The sequence below is a fragment of the Hipposideros armiger genome, unplaced genomic scaffold (assembly GCF_001890085.2).
Source record: "Hipposideros armiger isolate ML-2016 unplaced genomic scaffold, ASM189008v1 scaffold_270, whole genome shotgun sequence".
Classification (NCBI taxonomy): domain Eukaryota; kingdom Metazoa; phylum Chordata; class Mammalia; order Chiroptera; family Hipposideridae; genus Hipposideros; species Hipposideros armiger.
The window spans coordinates 1,110,049-1,131,346 of NW_017731620.1; the positions used below are offsets into that span (position 1 = coordinate 1,110,049).

General features: G+C 35.7%; 1 protein-coding gene across 5 annotated transcripts in view; it reads left to right on the forward strand.

Moving 5' to 3' along the window:
• The window catches only part of U2SURP (U2 snRNP associated SURP domain containing), a 47,172-nt gene that overhangs the window by 23,944 nt on the left and 1,930 nt on the right, over positions 1 to 21,298 (forward strand). For 4 of the 5 annotated variants that reach the window (XM_019656930.1, XM_019656928.1, XM_019656925.1 and 1 more), the window contains 13 exons: positions 1,591 to 1,695; positions 2,773 to 2,839; positions 2,916 to 3,079; positions 4,421 to 4,583; positions 4,958 to 5,037; positions 5,943 to 6,030; positions 7,990 to 8,112; positions 9,218 to 9,374; positions 10,110 to 10,205; positions 10,904 to 10,970; positions 15,286 to 15,445; positions 17,707 to 17,817; positions 20,089 to 20,207. In XM_019656930.1, the coding sequence (XP_019512475.1) occupies positions 1,591 to 1,695; positions 2,773 to 2,839; positions 2,916 to 3,079; positions 4,421 to 4,583; positions 4,958 to 5,037; positions 5,943 to 6,030; positions 7,990 to 8,112; positions 9,218 to 9,374; positions 10,110 to 10,205; positions 10,904 to 10,970; positions 15,286 to 15,445; positions 17,707 to 17,817; positions 20,089 to 20,207 (1,500 nt within the window). The remainder of the gene's footprint in view (positions 1 to 1,590; positions 1,696 to 2,772; positions 2,840 to 2,915; positions 3,080 to 4,420; positions 4,584 to 4,957; positions 5,038 to 5,942; positions 6,031 to 7,989; positions 8,113 to 9,217; positions 9,375 to 10,109; positions 10,206 to 10,903; positions 10,971 to 15,285; positions 15,446 to 17,706; positions 17,818 to 20,088; positions 20,208 to 21,298) is intronic. The other variant, XM_019656929.1, reaches the window with a different exon arrangement.

Here is a 21,298-nt window from a genome sequence, read left to right on the forward strand (position 1 = left end):
CTTCCAAATAGTATTATTAACTATGGATCTGAGAATATATTCATTCTCATTTGGATATCAAGAACTGCAAATTTGCAGAGCAATTAATACTTCTGTGAAAGAAAAATAATTTTTAGATTTAAAATTTATGCTTTTGGCTTTTTGTTTTAAGAATTTGAAGTTGAATTAATAGTTTTAAATATATAATTTGCCCTTTGTAAAAATTTAAACTTTCATATAATTTTTTTGACCTCTTTTAGGACCCTTTAGGAGGTCAAAAAAATTCATTTTTTTCACTATGTAGAAATTTTAGTTTCCACTTAAGTAGGTTTGTTTGAAAACTGAGAAAATAATTATAATCACCATGAGATTAATTATTTTACTGTTCATGTACTCTGAAGCAGGCATTACAGAGCCAAAATAATCTGTCTTATTCTATAACTATATATTTATTTATATTCTAGCAGTTTTATGAACTTAATTTGAGCTGGGAATGCTAAAGGTGTAATTTAATGTGTGCCTTGTACCAAGAGCCAATATCCTTCTGCTTTTCCCAATTGTTATTTGTCAAGTCTATATGCTGGGGGAACTGGTGAAATGAGAACACAAAAGCGTTTTGTAATAAGCTGAGTCATTTTTGCCTAACACCATAATCAATGTCTAAAATTCTGTTTGGAGTCTAAGAAGGTATATGATTTTAGGATCCAGCTTCAGATGAAAAAAAAAGACTTTTCTCTGAGCCCAACCAATAAAATGATTATTAAAAAGTTAACATATATTTTTGGGGGGCTTAAATATTGGAAGGTCATTGTTATGGAAAATGGGAAGGGTATCTCACTCACCATGTCCCTTATTTTGGGATATTTTGGAAAGAGGACTCCATTCATTTAAGGCTTTGGCAATGTAATTGCTTCATTGATTCATAATACACAGGCAGAATTATACATGTCATGAGTTGTGTGACCTAGTTTGAAGTGTGGTCCAAAGGGATGTTGCCTCATTAAAGGTCAGATTCAATAAAAACTCCATCTGCTATATGCTATATGTGTACCAGAAAAGCATAGAAGTTGGGTGGATTTTTTATTAAATCAGGCCTTAAATTTGTTAAATAGTTTTGCGTTTTTATAAATTGCAGTCATGTATATAACATTTCAGTACCACCACAAAAGTGCTTGGTTTAGGGATATTTTAAACCTAAGATAGTATGTAAGCTTTTAGATGGCTGTAACATGTAAGCTCCAAGTTACCAATATTATATATTTACAGCTTTACAATTAGTTGTGATTTCATAATTTAATGTTTTGCATTTGGAAAATAAAATTAAGTGGCATTTAGAAAATTAAATCTTTATTACTATGAAGCTGTGTTGTGGTTCCCCCCACCCACCCCCCTTCACTTTGCCTCCCTTCCCCATTCCCCTATCCTCACTGCCCCACTCCCTCTTAATGCACAAGGTATTAACATATGCTCCAGGTTACTTGTTTGGTGTAAAATTTTATATTAGTCAGCAGAATACTTTTTCTGCACGATGTATTATAGTAACTTAGGTCAAGTATAGTTTATGTAGTGGTGGGTCTGAATCCATTTTCTTTAACTGTGTTATTGTTGTAGGAATTTGCTCGCCCTGATACATCGCATGATAGAGTTTGTTGTACGCGAAGGGCCAATGTTTGAAGCTATGATTATGAACAGAGAAATCAACAATCCCATGTTCAGGTGTGCTTTTTTTATTGCGTTAAAATATACACATAACGTAAAATTTACCATTCTTATGTGTACAGTTCAGTGGCATTAAGTACTTTCACATTGTTGTACAACCATCACCACCATCCATCCACAGCACCTTTCTCATCTTTCATAACTGAAACTTTGTACCACTTAAACCACAACTCCCCATTCCCTTGGTCTCCCAGCCCCAGCAGCAACCATTGTACTTTGTCTCTGAATTTGACTACTCTTGGGCCCTCATATTAGTGTAATCATATAGTATTTGTACTTTTGAGACTGGCTTATTTCACTTTGTCTGATGTCTTCAGGGTTCATCCCTGTCGTTGCATGAGTCAGAATCTCATTAACGTTTTAAGGCTGAAACATGTTCCACTCGATATATGTACCACATTGCATTTATTATCTCACTTTACTTTTGGAATTAAAAATATTTCCAAGAATAAAGCTCTAAAAATATCAGGTTATTTTTGCAATGGGATGAGAAAACAGTTTTAGTAATTGGACTAGAGTGTGCTTAGATCAGTTTTCCATGTGACTTTAATTTAGTTAATTAAGTAGCTTGTTTTTAGCATTCTTTAGGAGGAAAATACTTTTTATTATGTTTTTCAGTGAATCTTCTATAAGTCAGATATAGTAGAGTAAATGAGGTTTATAGGAAATTGCTTATCTTCTGAGTAGCTATGGTACCTAAGATATTCATTTAACACTCTTACTAAGTAGTTTAAAAACCACTGCTTTTGAAATGATACCTTGGGAAAATCTCTTCATTGCCAGACACAGTATCTGACATGTAAGTATTCAGTAAAATTGATTGTAAGACTCAGCAAATTGCAAACATACCTTTCAGTATTAATGTCAGTCACGGAGTCAGTCTGGGGCTGGGGCGAGGAAGGGAATAGATGGCACATGACAGCGGGTCAAGATTTCTCTTCAGGGGATATTTGCTTTTGGTGTCATTTAAAACTAAATGGGCAAATAAAATTTCTCATTTGTTTATGTTTACTTGAATACCATTCTTCATTAAGGAACATAATGTTTAATAGGTTTTTTTTTGTTTTTTTTTAGATTCTTATTTGAAAACCAGACACCAGCCCATGTTTACTATAGGTGGAAGCTTTATTCTATTCTGCAGGCAAGTAGAATCAATTATTTGGTTAATTTTGAATGAGGTACCAGAACTTTTTAATAACATTCTGGATGTTTGTTAGGGAGATTCTCCAACTAAGTGGCGGACGGAAGATTTTCGTATGTTCAAAAATGGATCTTTTTGGAGGCCACCCCCATTAAATCCATACCTGCATGGGATGTCAGAAGAGCAAGAAACAGAGGCTTTTGTAGAGGAGACTAGTAAAAAGGGAGCACTTAAGGAAGAGTAAGGTTTTTCCCTTTCTGTTACATAATTCAGAAATGTTGCTTTAATGGTTGCTTTAAGTAATGGTCTTATTAAGATGTTAACCTTAAAATAAATTTTTATTTTTTTAACTTGTTGAAAATAGTAACATGTCTCATCATATGCTTTGTAATTTTAAACATCTTAGTAAGGATAAGTATGTGTCCTATTGACCTTGACCTCTTCCTACTGATAAACAGTGATGATATTCTAAGCAGTGATTCTCTTAGCAGTAGAATACTTCACATTCTTACAGAAATTCTCCAGTCCCTTAGAGTTCCTGCCTCTGAATACAACATAAAGAGGAAAAGTTGTTGATTTTATGGCTTTTGAGGTCATATGGTTGACTAGGCAAATTGTCTCTGCAGTTTGCAGTGTGTGGCCACCCTGGAAGCATATGCCACTACTGGTGCTCAGTCAACACTGGTACACTGCAATCAGCCTGGTTTAGGAATCAGAAACAAATTTAACTATTTACTGTTCAGAGGAAGTTCTGTATACCTCATGGAAATAAATTGACTAAAAGAATTTTAGCATGCAAGCTTATATACTTCACTGCATAGTCTATAAATCTTAATATAGACATATTAAGATGCATTGATGCATTATTTGTGAGAGCATTTAGTAATGGAGAACTATAGTATTTGAGAGTCTGTTTGCTTCTGAAGATGTATATTCATCATCATTTTTGCCCTAGGATCCACAAACTCAGCCCACAGGCTAGGTAAATTTCGCTGCCTTCTGTTTTCATCAATAAAGTTTTATTGGAACACAATCATGCCCATTCCTTTACATGCTGTCTGTGGCTGCTTTGGTGTTATCGTAGCAATTAAGTAGCTGCAACAGAGACCACATGGCCTGCAAAGCCTAAAATATTTACTCTGAACCTTTACAGAAAAAGTTTGTCAGTCCCCGCTTTTGCCTGTCCTAATGGTATGGAGAAGTGCTAAAATAACAGGCAGATGTCCTTCAAAGGAGAGTAAAGAACACAAAGGTTTTTTGTCTATGTAACGGGTCTTAGGACTAGGATGCTCTCAAAGACACTTGAAAATAATGCCCATAATTTTAAATTTACTTAATTTGTATGCTAAAAATTACTGGAGTCATTTATTAGTTCCAGGCCAGGAAAATTACTCTTCCTCATACAAGTTCTTAAAATATGTAACTTATTTGGGGGAATTGTTACAAATCAGACTTAACACAATTTAGTCTTCAGAATTATTTTATCTGAGTGGGTTTTAAAGAAATGACTTTGTGAGGAGACACTGTAATGGCATTTGAAATTTGTGTCTATATTTATAAGTTTACAATATTTGTATTCAGACAGAGAGACAAATTAGAAGAAATTCTGCGAGGGTTAACTCCAAGGAAAAATGATATTGGAGATGCGATGGTTTTCTGTCTCAATAATGCTGAAGCTGCTGAAGAAATAGTGGATTGCATTACTGAGTCACTGTCCATCTTAAAGACACCCCTTCCCAAAAAGGTATGGGAATGGTTTTTCTTTATGGAACATTTAATGAGGTAAAAGAGAAAGGAGAGTTGACTTCTTTTTGGATTGAAATTGGTTTCCTTTTTGCATGAAGAACTTGACTGAAGAAATCTTTCCCATGCTGTCTTATTATGTTAATTGACATACAAGTTATCAACAGTTACAAATTTTATCTCTGCAAAGTCATGGTTGTGGTGATGTTGAATTGCTTATAACTATTCTGATTAGTTGTGTTATTAAATTACAGCTAAAAATTAGTCTTAAGCCACTGATTCCAAACAAATTCAACATGGAATTTTTTCTAGATACATTGTTTGCTGATGGTTTTTACTTTTTAAGCAATTTTATATTATCTTTTGGTATTCCAGATTGCCAGATTATATTTGGTTTCTGATGTTTTGTATAACTCTTCAGCCAAAGTTGCCAATGCTTCATATTATAGAAAATTGTAAGTATGTAAACTGATATTTATGAAATAAAATATTTAAGGGTAGCGAGTTCAGAAAAGAGGATTGTTTATGAAATCCAATAATAAGAAATAATTTGAATTTCTTCATTTGTAGAATTTCCAAAAAAAGTTGCATTGCATTCATTGAACTAAACCCCACTGTAAGCTAAATTATCATAGTTTTTTGAAAGTTTTTATATAAGTTTCTTGACTAACTTGATAATAGGACAAAAGGAAGAGTTAAAAAAATAACTATTGCATATTTAGTCACTTGTATAATAAATAAGCTAAAACAAAAGAAATAATGGCAAACATAAAGGAAGAGACCGAAGTCAGAGCATTACCTGTAGAATCTGTTTTCTTCTAATCATCATTGTATTGGTTGTAGTCCATTGCTAATGTTTTTCTAGGCAATAGGAAATTATGTTGCTCTACTGTAATTAATATAGCTTTTCCTTAGTTCCCCAGAGTTCCTTTTTGGTGTTTATTTTATGAAGTAAGGCAGTTTTTCTCTAGTAACTGACCCTGAAAGAAAATTTGGAGGTGTGTGTCCTAGTCTTGGTCTGCTGTTAGTTTTCTTTGCCTTGGACAAGTCACTTAACTTTTCCATTTCCTGTTTTGTAAAACAAAGTGATCAGACTCGATGGCTCAAAGGTTCCTGGTTAATCAAGAGAACTACTAAAGACTCTTTTGGGTTTGCAGGGGAAAAATTCAGAATTATAGGAGTTAAAGCAGTTCAATTACAGTTTTAGGTTTTAAACACCTAGTTCTTGATTTTTAAATAATTACTTGATTAATTTATAGGTTTTTAAGTCCCCGAGTGGTTTTCATTGGCTAGCATGCTGAAGTGGATAGTAATTTTTAAACATATTCTATTGTAAAAGAATATATTATTTGAATTTCAGTTTTGAAACAAAGTTATGTCAGATATTTTCAGACCTCAATGCTACATATCGTACAATTCAAGGCCATTTACAGTCTGAAAACTTTAAGGTAAGTGTATTGTTTTGTTATTTTTGCCTTAGTGTTATATATGGGGCATGGGGGCACGAAGCACTTTGTAGTGCTAAAAAAGTACATAACACAAGCATAAGACATAACTTGCATGTTTCATAAATTATTCTAAAATTTACTGGAGTTTTACCTTCAGTATCAAAAAATGCCTGAAATTTTACAATATGTTGTCTAGTGTTATTTTGTCAGGTGTTTGTTTTAGTTTGAAGTGTTTTATTCAAATATTTTCAAATTAGCCTTTTTTCACAAAACACATTCAGAAGATCACTTGTTTTGGAATGCACTGCATAATGATGTTTTGGTGAACAGTGACCTGCATATATGGCAGTAGTCCCGTAAGATTATAATGGAGCTGAAAAATTCTATCGCCTAGTGATATCATAGCCATCATGATATCGTAGCACAAACACATTCTCAAGGATTTGTGGTGATGTTGTGTAAACCTATGCTGCCAATCATCTGAAAGTATAGCATGTACAATTACGTATAGCCCATAGTACTTGATAATGATAAACGATTATGTTACTGGTTTATATATTTACTATACTATTATCATTATTTTAGAGTGTACTCTTTCTACTTACCACTAAAAATGTTTGCTGTAAAATAGTACGCTGTTTACCCAGTAACGGCCTCATGAATCTCTTGATTGCATCATTTTCTCTTGTGTTTGATTCAGTCTCATGTTTTATACAGTAACATGCTATAGAGGCTTGTAGCCTAGAAGCAGTAGTCTATACCATATAGCCTGGGTGTGTACCATCCAGGTGTTGTAAGTGTGCTCTGTGACATTCATTTCTCATAATGAGTCCCACTTGTTAAGCAGTGCATGGCTTATAATTTGGCTGGATTAGGAGCATATATTTTAGTTATTCATGTTCGCAGAGCATATGTAGTTACTAATTTTTACAGCCTCTTAAGCTCTAAATCAATGTTAAGAAAAGCCAAACAAAATACCTTATAATTGAATAAACAGATATACTTTCATGGGAAGAAGTTTTTTGTTTTTTTTTCAAACTTTATTGGGGAACAGTGTGCTTTTCCCAGGACCCATCAGCTCCAAGTAGTTGTCTTCAATCTAGTTGTGGAGGGTGCAGCTCAGCTCCAAGTCCAGTTGATGTTTTCAATCTAGTTGCGGGGGGCACAGCCCACCATCCCATGCGGGAGTCGAACTGGCAACCTTGTTGTTAAGAGCACATGCTCTAACCAACTGAGTGAGCCATCTGGCTGCCCACCAGCAGCTCGGTGGCAGCTCAGCTCAAATCATTGTCTTCAAACTAGTTGTGGAAGGTGCAGCTCACTGATCCATGTGGGAATTGAACTGCAACCTTGTTAAGAGCAGACGCTCTAACCAACTGAGCCACCTGGCCGCCCCAAGAAGATTTTTGTTAAGGAAATATTTTAGTTTGGGAAGATGCCCAGTGACCCCTGCAATTAAGGGGATTCAAACAGCTCTACTTAAAATTTTTTTTTTACCTTAAATTTTGACCACGAGTCAGAGTTTATTTAGGTAGAAAAGTTTAGGGATGGGATAGAGAAAAGTGTTAGTCAGAATTAGGAAGTCTAACTTCATTGGACCATAAAGGACTTTGGATCAGTACTTGGCTACTTTGATATCCAGCTTTCATAAATTTCTAAGCTAGTGTTTCCCAGAATATGGCCTCGTGTGCACCACTAGTGGTGTGGACATTGGTCTTAGGTTGTCAGAGCAAACAGTGACTGCCTTTTTTCATTATGTATGACTTTCTTTTCTTTTAATTAAAAGATAATGTTGATTTAAAAAGAAAAAAAACAACATGATCATGATAGCTGTTTTCTTTAAATTTTAAAAAGAATGTTGGTTTAAAGAAAAACTGAGTAATGGTCATTCTCATGAGGTGACGTTTGAGACATATTATCCTAAATTATAATTCGTTGTCTTTTCTGCTATCTATTTAGCAACGGGTAATGACCTGCTTCAGAGCATGGGAAGATTGGGCAATTTATCCAGAACCATTTTTGATCAAACTACAAAATATTTTCTTAGGACTTGTAAATATTATTGAAGAAAAGGAGACAGAGGTAGGTGTATTTGTCTGATTATTTTAAAATGTATTTCTGAGGATGCTGTGGAGGTGTGATGTTACAGATACGAGTAACATTTCTTTGTGAAAAATGCTTACTCTTTACCACTAAATAGTGGAATTTTGTTGCTGGACCCAGGGAATTGAAATTATCACAGGAATTCTCTGTTTTGTGTCCTTACGTGAAAATTGGTGATTTTTTTTCTTTATTTGATGACATGAGAAGATTTATAATGTTAGAAAAAAAGCAAGTAATAGAGCAGTATAGATAGCATGATTTCATTTTGTTGAACTGAAGATAGCTACCTAAATACATAACGTTCATGAAAAGATGTGCCATAGTGAGAGTGGATTCTGTTCACTGTTCTGTTGTCTCTTACCTCAGTAGTCCTTAAATCCTTCATCTTCATTTCTGTAATCCTAACCCAGCTATCATATTTTCACTTTCATTGTTACAGGGTCTGCCTAATTGGCCTCCCTGCTCCAACCACAGGTCCTTGTTTCAGTTTTTTAAATGTATAGTGTTCCCTTATAACATAGACCTTTGTACATGTTTTTTACCGCTTTTGGAATGTCTCCTTTTTACCTGAGATCCTTCAGCCCTCAGTTTAAGCATAACTTCATAGAGTCTTCTCTGACCTCTTTAGGTGAAACCTACTGATTATATATACCTACTTATTATATACTCTAATGATATGATACACCTCCTTGTAACAGTTATCCTAGTTACAGTTATATGTAAATTGTTGTGATTATCTGAGTGCCTGGCTCCTCCCTCAACACCCCCCACCCTAGTAACATTTTACTAAGCTCTGTGACAGGAGGGACCATGGGACCAAGCTCCTTTTTGCTCATCACTGTGTGTTCAGTGTCTCCCGTGGTATCTGGCATCAGTAAGCACTTGGTAAATACTTGATAAGTAACACACGAATGACTGCTGCTTTGTCAAACTGGATGATGAAATATCTCCTTATGTCATCACACTAGACCTGGGAATGTGGCTATCCATCTGGGTAGTTGGTACTGTACTGCAGCTTAATCTTCAGCAATATGACCTCAGCAAGTAAAAGAAAGCATTTACTGTGGTGTGTGTGTTTCTATAGGATGTACCAGATGACCTCGACGGTGCCCCCATCGAGGAGGAGCTGGATGGGGCACCTCTAGAAGATGTGGACGGAATTCCTATTGACGCTGCTCCCATTGATGACCTCGATGGGGTCCCTATCAAGAGTTTTGATGACGATCTCGATGGAGTGCCTTGTAAGTTCAGGTTTCAGACTGATTAGATCTAGTAAGTTTGATTCCAGAGCCAATTTCCACACAAGCTGATGTGGAAAAAGGGTACAGTTTCTGATTAAGGTGTCATTCATTACCCTTTTTATGTTTTTTTATTTTTGCCTTTTCAAAATTCATATACCCAGTAACACATTTGACTGTGCTAAGAGAAGGGTGGGTTTTTTGGTCACATTTCTTAGGACAGTCAGCCTTTTATAATAAGTTTCTCTTTTTGTCATTATTGTCAGGCGAAATCTTGTTCTTAATTGTATTCATAATCCCAGGTACCTGGTTTTATCACTTCTGTTTTTATTATTAGTCTTCCTAACTAATGGGTTCAGTTTTCCTAGCTGCCTAAAATTATTTTTGGAAATAGGAATTATACACAATACATTTGAATTATATGTTAAAATATTGAATAATATATGAATTCTGTGGTTTAAACAATAATTCAGTAAAGGTATTAAATTTTTATTTAACTCCATTTGCTTGAAATAATAACTTATATGTTCTGAGTTGATTTATACACTATTTAAAAATTGGACCTCAGAAGCAGAATATTAGATCAGTTATAATCCTTGTTCTTGACTTTAGAATTATTTGTTCATATGTAGCCGTATTTTATTTTACTTTTTAATAATATAGTGAATACCCATGAACTTTTTAATTTGGGTTATCCCCTAAAAGTCAAGATTAAGTGGCTAATCTTTTCCTCAATAGTAGATGCGACTGAAGACTCAAAGAAGAATGAGCCTATATTTAAAGTTGCCCCATCAAAATGGGAAGCTGTAGATGAATCTGAATTGGAAGCACAAGGTGAGTAAAAAGTACAATAAATACTGAGCTTTAAAAATTTGACTACTGAAAATTAATAATTGCTATATGTGTATTTGTGTGTATGTTTTCCTTTTATGTTTTATAACATTTCAACCTTAAGACCCAGTGTTACCATATTTTATGTCTAGTTGCTAAGTTTTTGTTGTGGCTGCTGATATAGTTTTCTTAGATCTTTCAGTTTGGATGCTTTGAGAATAATCAGAAATCACTAAAAACCTTTCAGGTTAAGGCATTTCAGTAGAAAATGTAGACAGGAAGCTGTACCTGGTTGGGAATCTACCGAGAGGTCAGTTTCAGAGAAACCAAGGTTTGACTCCCATAATGCTTAAACATATTAGATGGAGTTTAGACCTGCCTTTTATACTTACTTGGGCATAATATCCTAGTGCTTATAATCTGTAATTGTTAATATTTATAGGTTCTAATGAAATAAATTTTACCATCCAGTACAGAAATAAGGATAACATTATTTGTCACTTCATGAATTTGAATAAAATTATAGTGTAGGTGTGAAGAAAGAAATAGATTTAGCACAAAAAAATGGCTATTCAAAGAACAGATAAATGTAGATAACTTCTGTAATATAAAATTTCAGTTCTAAAGCTGGGCTTCTACTATGCTACTGCAAAAATGCTAATTTACCTATGGAATTACATCCTTTTTCTCCTTCCATTCAGCTGTAACAACTTCTAAATGGGAATTATTTGACCAGCATGAAGAATCAGAAGAAGAAGAAAATCAAAAGTAAGAATCTAAGTTTCGAATATACTCAGTTTCTTATTGCATATATGCTCCCTTTTTCATTAAGAGGTATGCTTGAAATAATAGGGAAGAGGAAAACTTCACAGTTAAAAAAGCTTAAGAGGATCATTTTTAGTTCTCTGTTGTTTTTCCAGCGAATAAAGAGCTTTTGATTTCTGGGCTTGCTGCATCTGGTTTCACTTTGCTTTTGAGTTTATTTTTCTATGCTAGGTTGTACATTCTCACTTTGTAGTTACTAAATAGTCACCTGCATTTATTCCAAATCTTTGTCATCAAATATTGTTTTGGCTTCACAAAAAGTGATTATTAAATGTGAATGGGAAGGTTATGCCTTTTTTCTTTTGGATTGTACACTGCTAAAAAAGTATGTATTGCATTATTACCATTCTGTTATGTTGTTGTTGTTTTTTGTTTTTTAAGATTTTATTGGGGGATTAGGGGAGGGGAACAGCGCTGGGGAATCAGGGGAAGGGGAACAGACAAGTTGCTGTCCTTTTTGTTCCTCAGTCTAGTTGTGGAGGACGTCGCTTCACTGGCCCATGTTGGTATTATCATTGCTCTCTTCCCCGGTGAGGCAGATCGGTCACTGGCCTCTGGACGGCCGCTCCTGGCAGCTCTTGGCAGCTCACACTGGCTGCCGGCCACACATGGTAGCTTATGGCAGCCCACTGCAGCAGGGGCTACAGCCTACGCTGGCGACTCACGGCAGCCCAGCTCCAGGTCGAGCTGTTGTTCACCATCTTGGCTGTAGAGGGCAGTGTCACTGGCCCTCAGGTGGGATCCAAACCGGGGCCCTGCTGCTCAGAGCTGGCATCCCAAGCCAACTCTTAACCAACGCGCCACTCGGCCGGCCCTCTGTTATGTTTTTTTAAATGTAAAAACCTCAGAATTAAGATTAAAAGGAAAAACACTTTTCTTTAACATACAAAGAAATTATAATTTTGAGCCTCTTTGGGAATCACTCCAAAATTGTTTTTGCATTTAACACCGAATGCAGTGACAGGAATCCCTGCTCCCAAATTCTCCTGCCAGTTTGTAGGAGCACATGATACCTTTCCAAATCATTTCAAAGGAAGTTAATTTTTTTAAATAGGAGAAGAGATGGCATCAAGAACTCAAAGCAGAGGTTCCTGGGTTTTTTTTGTTTTTGTTTTTTTAAATCTTTGTTTTTTTATTGTTCTCAAGTGGAAGAGTGATGAGCAAAGGGATCTTTGTGTCTCAGCACAGTTTAGGCATTTTTATGGATTTAATAATGGTGTTAGTAGCAGTTAGATTGTTAGGGAAATGTGGTTGATCAGCATGCGTGGAAACAGTTTGATCCGATGAGGAAAAGTTGGCAACAGCAAAGTCTTTTCAGAAATGGTGTGATGAGAACAAGACAGCAGTGGTTATGACAGAATATTTACAAAATAAAGATGTGGTTTGCTGATGGAAATAGCTGCCTGAGGCTGCCTAGGAGTATAGGGATGTGAATGGTTCAGTTTGCTTTAAAACAGTGGTTTTCTTAACCCTTTTTATATCTATCATCCCATCACTAATCACAGCTCACCATTGTAGAATCACTGCTTTAAAATGAGTATGTGTACTCATAAAATAATTATTTAATTTAGGGGAAAGAAAAGGTAGAAAAGTCATTGCAGAACTCCAATATTGTTCAGTTGGTTTTGTTTCTAGGTATTAGGGTTTTTTTTGCATAAATTTGATATGTGTGTTAATGTTTGCAATGTGAATGCATTTTAGTGTTGATGGTAGAATAAATCATATGTTCCTACAGTAAAGCATGGATCACTGAAAATATGTTATATTTTTTATTTTTCCTAGCAACTCCAAATAAATCACGATAACATAAAATAATTTTATGAAAGTGCAAAGCAAGGAAAAAATACTTTCACATAAAACTTTCTGAACCTTGAAATTTTCCTGTGTCTCACTACTGCTCTCTAGTGGCTAAATCCAAAATGTCTTTTTATTAAGGAGCTGCTTTTTGAAACTAGTAATTATTGTCTTTGTAGCCGATGTGATTTAAGAAATATATAACACTACGAATGCTTTGGGAAAAAGTTCCAAATAGTAATTTAGCTTCATTTGTAATAAGTCCTATATGGGTTTAGAGTCTTGAATTTCCATTTCTTTAAAAGAAGAGCAAGCTGAAGCTGTGATGAGATCTGAACCTAGAATTCATAACTAAGAGCTAAAGTCAAAACCAGTTAGAACACATTGCTCGGGCCTTGAAAAATTAAAATAGCAACTGTAAAATGCGTAAGTTATGGAAGTATAGTATAGCTCATTTAAAAAGTCTTAATATAGTTTTTAGTGTCCAGCCATCTAGATCCTTTCCCTGTGTGTATAAAAACATGCATATCTATTTTAAACATAAATTATATGGCACCGTACATACTATTCTGTGACCCACACTTTTCACTCTAGTGTCATGGTATTCATGTCAGTCAAATACGTAACATTTATCTGTTATGTATGCATCTGTGGTTGAAAGCAAGCATTCAGATAAGTGTACAAGGATGTTTATCAAGGAATATTGAAAACGACAACAACAAATATATAAATAATTTACATATTTATATAAAATATATATATATGTAAAAAATAGGCCGGAATTGGTTAAATAATTTCCATTACATGGATACCACAATTTAATTAACTGTGTCACATTCTTATTGATTAACCCTTTCTAGAATAGTCCTTCAGTAAACATCTGCATTTATATGTATACACACACACCCCACATAGTTTAACCTTTAACCATTCAAAAGCATCTGAAACATGTGTAAAAATTTTACCATAAAATAAGAAATTCTTGTGTTTTAAAAAATTAACTAAAAACTGCATTTTGGAAGTTTCTGACAGTTAATGAGAAATATTAAGTGAAAGGTTTATTTCCAAAAAGAATATAGGTTTTTTTTAATGGTTGATTTTGACTTTTTTCTTCTTACCTGAGTGTTGTATTGAGTTGTACCTCAAGGTGGTAACAATGATTTGTGGGCTCTGAGAGTATAAAGTTTATAAAACATTTTAGTAGTGTTCTGGAAAGAACCTTTGAATGAGAAATTAAAAAGCTGGTAGCATGGTCTCCTCTTAGTGTCATGCCTTTTCTGATTCTGAATTGCCGGTGCTTTATTTTTATCTGCATTGCTTAAATATTTCTCATTCAGTGTGTGAGTCTTATTATCAGATTCTAAAATAATTAAAATTTTACTTGGGAAGAAGTTAGTTGTAACTTTTTACATTATTATGAATAGTTTTATATATATACTAAAAGGACTCCTACTTATGGTGGATTGTAGGTAATCCCAAATACCGACATATAAAGGCTTATCAGGCTCAAATATTAAAGGGAAATGGCATATTTTCTAGGCTATACCAGTAATATTAGTGTCACAATCAATATTGTTTATAAGGAATTTTGTCTATATACATAAACATTCTGAGTTTGTTTGTACAAGGACGACTATTTGGCCCACCACATTCAATATATACACACAAAAAGCGCAGTCAGAGAACACACAGCTTTTTTTTGTAAGCCCTTTCATTCTTTGTGCTTCAAAAACATTTTGTTAATCCTACTCTAGCAGTGATAACCAGCTTTATACATAATTGCCTGCCTGTCTGTTTCCACTAGATTGCTTCTGGAAGGACAGAAAAAATTTTCTTCTTTGTATCCTTACCAATGGTAGTCAGTTCGTTTTTCATTTTCTTCTTTGACCTAGAACCAGTCAGCTTCCAGAATCAACTATGGCATGACTAGTAGGATATGCCACTATTTAAAATTTATACATTGCTTTATTCCTAGGGTTATGTGCTCATCAAATAAGGTCTTTACATGCTTCACTGATTGTCTCATAGCAGCTGTGCGTGCCTCAAGTTCATGTACTCTCTAGTTTGTAGGCTCTGCTGGAGGAAGGGTAAACATGTGGCTTTTTAAACATTTAGCTTCACGAAGTCACTGAATCGTGAAGTATGTAAAAATTATTGATTATTTAACTGCTGTAAAGAAAGTTTGTTGCAAAATGAAAGGCACACATAATATTAACATAAGTAAAATGTTTAAAAGTATGATTATGTTGAAGCTCAAACTTTTTCTATGGAGGAAACATAAGTTTTATAAAATTGTCTATATTACTTGATCAAATATTTTGTGAAAAATGTTTTAGTGATGAAGTATCCTCTTACGTTTTGTTAACATTTAAGCTTTAAGGCAGTTTAAGCCAGACTGTAAAATGTACCTTTTTTTTTTTTTTTTACTGCCTTGACATACAACATATTTTGCTTGTGTCCAAAGTCAAGAAGAAGAAAGTGAAGATGAAGAAGATACTCAAAGTTCCAAATCCGAAGAACATCATTTGTACTCTAATCCGATCAAAGAAGAAATGACTGAGTCCAAGTTCTCTAAGTACTCAGAAATGAGTGAGGAAAAACGAGCTAAACTTCGTGAAATCGAGGTGAGTGTTGCGAAGAAGTTTACACTACACTTGACTGGCCTTTCACTTTCCCCACTGAACTCTGCTCCCTCTTGACATCAGGGTTGGTGCCTCCTGCTCCCTCCCTGCCTGGAAACTGGCACACCAGCTGACTTCCTTCAGGCTTTTTGGTGCAAGCATCCCTTCTCTCCCGGAGTCATTGCCTTAACCTTCTGGATTTGCTTACTTCTCCCTATTTATCTCTGTTGGGATTTTACATGTATTGTCATATGTGTATTATGTTTTATTTTCTTGCTTGTTTGTTTAATGTCTCTATTCCCCACTAGACTGTGATTTCCATGTGGGGAAAGGACCGTGTCTATCGGTTTATCATTGTATGTCTACTGCCAGCACAGAATTGATCCTCTGAAGACACTGATTCTAATGAGTGGCTTGTATCTGGCATTATGCAACCCATTACATGTTGAGTGTACATGGTAGATAACAAAGACACGTGGTATTTTCTGACATGATCAGGCTATATGTACATGTTATGACAGCAGGCTAATTTGAAGTGTCTGCACCTGTAGCGATGGATGGGGACTGAGCAGACATTAAGTGGGGCTCAACAATAAGGGGAACAACTTAGGGGAGAGTGCCGACTGTCTCAAGCAGACTTTTCCCTCTGTTTCTTCTCCTTTCTCAGTGCCTCTGTTTATTACCAAAGGTACTCAAGACGTGTCAGAGAGGGAAGGGTTTTATAATGGAACTCTCCTGGTCTTGCCCCAAGATGATGAAACATTCCCAGTAAATGTTAGCAGTAGTGGAGCAGTCAGTCCCGAATCTCAAAAGTGTACATGAGAGTGAATTTTAACCCTCTGTTCATTTAAGTTTTTTTGAATGCCTACAGTATGTCAGCACTATTCCTCTAATTAACTGTTAATGTCTACCACATTTAACCTTATTTCCACTTCTCCATCAACTCACTGTTGGGCTAGTACAAGTTCTTGCCGACTTGTTTCTCAAACATTACCACGCTGAAAAATTAACAGAGAAAGCATTTTGTTTTAACCTTAGACAGAATCAGTATGGTGTTAACCCCCCGTTGGGCGCAACTGATCTCACAGATTCATTGCACACAAAGATGCTGCTCTGAAATAACATCTTTACAGTACTAAGTCACAAACACTACTGGCGATAGGTTACAGTAGAGGGGGAAGATACGGAAGCGATGAGTCACGATATTCAAGTTAACTGTTAGATATTTGAAAATTTGTGTGCAATGAATCTGTGAGATCAGTTGCGCCCGACTGAGGGTTAATTATAAGTGGGGAGGAGGGATTTTCAGACTTAATGAGTTGATTTATTTTTCCTGGAATGTATTCAGTTACATTATGCTTTATAAAATGTTTAGGGGAATAAGGTGAGGTGTATCAGTGAAGACACTCACCTATTGACCTTTTCCAAGCCCCATATGCCCCTTTTAACTCTCAGAACTCCTTCCAACTTAAACTCTGCCTCACTGACCTGGTGGAGCTATTGGAGTAGAAACAAAGACTGAGTTCAGTAAAAATACATTTTCTTGATAATTTAAGCTACCCCCTTAAAATGCCAGAACAGACTGATGGTTCTTAAATGTTCTATTTGCTTGTTGGCTTAAAAGAGAAGAAAACTATAACTTTTTGTTAATTTGGATGGTTTTTATGAACATTATTATTTCTGCATTCTGTATGTGTGTGATATACATGTTGCACACACCTGTGTACACATATCTCCCTGTGTCACATACTCTTTGATGAACTGGCCCCCCCGTTCTTTGCTAGATACTTGGCAATTGTTTCTCTAGTTCTCGTAGTGCCTCTCTCACAACTTACACTTTTGGGATTTGGTCTGTGAACCAAATTCTAATTTTCAAATGTAGTTCTCTGGGGAACCAGATACGGAATTCATTATCATTGTGTTGCAATAATACGTTATTAAGGGCATGAACCACAGCCCATGGTTTTCGCGTCATGTTACAGCTGTGCAGAAACACATGGGGCCACTCCTGCTAACGTGAGTGCTGCTTAGTTGGGCTTGACCAACAAGCGGCTTTCAGATAAGGGAGTTCTGTGACGATGTTGTATTTTGATTGAGGCTTTATCAGTTACTGGCTTTGCTGTTTATGTTTTTCTTTTTTACACATGTCCCAAAGAAAAGAATTTTTAAAAAGAACACAGCAGTGCTTAAGCTATAGTGATGAAAAGATTTATTATAAAAATGTCGTATGAAAAGATTTATTATAAAAATGTCTTATTTCACAGCTCAAAGTTATGAAGTTTCAGGATGAATTGGAATCTGGAAAAAGACCTAAAAAACCAGGCCAGAGCTTTCAGGAGCAAGTAGAACACTACAGAGATAAACTTCTTCAACGAGTAAGGAATAAGTATACGCAGTGACGTGCATTTTCCGAAGTTATAATACTTGTTAGACTGCCTAGAATATTGGGATATGAAGGAAAAGTATACTTCAAATCATAACCTTAGATGTGTAAATGCTGGGTACTGGTAGACAATTAGGAACATTTGAAATTTGATGTTTTACCATTATTTCAACTTGCAAAAGGGTTAGGACCACAGCTTTCTGTTTTATTTTGAATACTACCTGTGGACTAGAAAATCCTGCCAAGAGTATGCTTTCAATCTGGAAGACCCTATAGAAAGAGTATTTGTGACATGAGACACTAGCAGCCATGAGAAGTGGCACAGAGACAAAAAGGTGGAGTTAGGGTTGGGAAATTCATTTAGGACTCTTTTTCCATTGTTTTCAGGGAAGGACAGCAAGTGGTAGAATATCTCGTCAGTGAATTCTAAGCTTTTGAGGGACCTGATATTGTACATAACAAAACATGTATATGCAGAGAATTTTAAAACGAGACCCACATGATAATTGAAAGAACCCAGGGATTTTATTGGGATTGCTGTATGTTATCATTATAAAAGATCATATAGAAAGAGAAGTAGGGAAGCTAGAGGGAGATTATAATCACTATGATGCTGTGATGGTGGCAAGCTGGTGACGGGGCAGCAGTGTGACAAGGCGGCTTCGTCACCACACAGACCTGACTCCTGATGGCCGTGCTGCATTCAGCACAGCAGCTCGCTGGAGTGTCTTTTTCTCTGTGAAACTGGGCTATGAGTCCCGCTTGTGCAGGACTGTGGATTAGATCATTGCTACTATTACACTTTATTAATTGAATTAAAATGTTTTAACTGTAGTTTGACTCCTATAAAATTATCAGGAATAGACATCCTACAGATCACCAGAGCAGGTCAGTCTCCTCAGCATCACTTTTAAAATTTTTACTCTGTATGTTGTATTTTGGAAAAAGATAAATGAGATTTGTAAAAAGATACTATCTATTTGTATCCCATGGATACCTTTGGAGATGGTGGCAGGTGTTTGCTCTTCATGGAAGACTATGCCTTAGGATGCTCACTGGTGCCGGCGGTAGTTGTGCTTGCATTGTCATTTGCGTTCCCTTGCCTTCCATGATGGCGGTGGGAGAGAAGAGCGTGTTTCTTGGAGGTAGATGCCAGGGGCCAGCAGCCTGGCCATCACCTCTGTTTTGTAAATAAACCTATGGAACCTGGTCATGCTCCTTCCCTTACTGTCTGCAGGGACTTGGGAACTGCAGTGGCACAGCAGTATACGCTTCACAGACACTGTGTGATGCACAGAGCAGAAACTGTTTACTCTCTGGCTGGCTCCTTACAGAAAATGCTTGCCAACATATAGTGTAGGCTTTTTATCAGCTGTCGTAGCTTTCCCAATGCATACAAATCATAGAGAATTAAACTCCTGTTAGCGAAGAGCTAAGCTGCCTTTGTGGCTTCATTGTCCCCAGCCACTCTTTTAGTTATATAATCAACATAAGTTATAATTTTAAGTGAGAAGTAGCAATTGTTGGAGCTTGGGGATAAGCAAAGAAGTTATTTTTCTGGTTTATATAATTGTATAGTCATGTAGCCATGTACTTTCATAAATTAGGATTTAAAATTGCCAATGCAGTTGGTACTTGTTTCTCACTAATAAGATTTTCTTATTAAGTTATTGTAAATAGCTAGTTCTCCTTTTCAGCCTATTGCTTTGGTAATAGCTCTTTTGATTAAATGAACTTGCCACACAATTAGAAGCACTACTGACTAATTTATTATAGTCTGAGATGGCGGTGTCAGTGTATTGTTAGCTTTCCCAGTTTGTTTGTTTTTTTAATTTGTTGGGGGACAGCCCCTGGGGTAAGTAGTTGTGAGCCTTGGCTCTAGAGCTGGGCTCAGATCCTGACTTAAGTATCCTGTGTTACCATGGGCATGGTTCCTGACCTTTGAGTCTCATTTGTTATCTCTAGAATGAGGATAACAGTACTATTTAGTACTATGGGTATTTCGAAGGATTACCTGAAACGGTCTGTGGAAAGCTGTTTAGTAATTGCTCGGCCTGTGGGAGGCAGTCAATGAATGTTAAGCTGCTGTTGCTTGGTATCACTGGTTAGGAAAAGCAGAAGAAATGACTAACTTTCCTGGAAAAGTATCACCTTCAGTAGTGACTTAAAAAGTAGTTAACTAGATGAGGAAGTACTACATAAATGAGATTAACCCAGATTGGTATTTTTAATGACTAATATTCTTTCTTTTAAAACAAAACAGGAGAAAGAGAAAGAATTAGAAAGAGAACGAGAAAGAGATAAGAAGGATAAAGAAAAATTGGAATCTCGATCCAAAGACAAGAAGGAAAAAGACGAGTGTACTCCAACAAGGAAAGAAAGGTATAACATTTCTCATTTACTACATATGCTGGTTTCAGGATTGAAAATGATGTTCTGTTTTACAGTATTTTCATCACCAATTCCAGCAAACTAGACAAGTATTTTTTCGTGATAAACGTGTTTGGTTCCTGCCTCCAAGGAGGCAGAATTAGCTGAGAAATGGGACATTGAGTTGGCACTTGGCCTAGTGAACTGGAACATCACCCCTTTACATGGTTCTTACGGTACCTTAGCCTTAGTTCAGTGCAAGAATTCAGTTACCGTATTAGGTATCAAGCTGAAGGCTTAAATAACACAACAGCTTGCTAGTCCTTTCTTGTTGACTCCAGTGGAAGCATTTCTTCTGAGCCTGCTGTCTGTAAACTTGAGTCTCCCAGTCCTTTCTCGAAGGGAGATTGTATACATAGACTGTAAGGACTCGCTCCTCACTTTGTCTTCTCTCTAATAAACATCATTTTTCTCTTAGCTTTTATTTCCTACTTTCAATCCCCAAATCTCTGATTTAGTAGACACAATTGCTTCAGTTGACAGAACTGAGGTTTTCCTAAGAAAAACCAAGTGAATGCAAATAAAAAATATTCTGGCGTAGTCGCTCTACAGATAGTTACAAATAATATAGTTATACTAAATGGTTAAATAACAAATCTATCACTTTTTCTGCTTTTTTATTATTTTGCTGTAATTTCAGCTTTATAGAAGTTATAAGAATAGTGTAAAGAGTTTTCAGATATCCGTCACCCATGTTCCCCAAATGTTAAAATAGTCCTTCTTTTGCCTTATTTTCTTCTTCTCCCCCCAACCATTTAAGAATAGCTTGCTAACACGATGCCCCATTTTCTTATATAACCACAATAAAAGTTTCAAGATTGGGAAATTAACATTAAAAAAACTTTTCTAATCAGACAGCTTAATGAAATTTTGTTCATTGTCCCAGTAATCTCTCTTATAGCAAAAGAAAATCCAATTTAGTTGAATTCAGTTTTTGTGTTTATCAACCTGTCTTTAAGACTTAATCGTTCTTGGTATAAAGGGCTTTTTGAATGTTGTTGGAAAATAACGTCCATAAGGTTAGTGAAAATAAAATCAGTGTA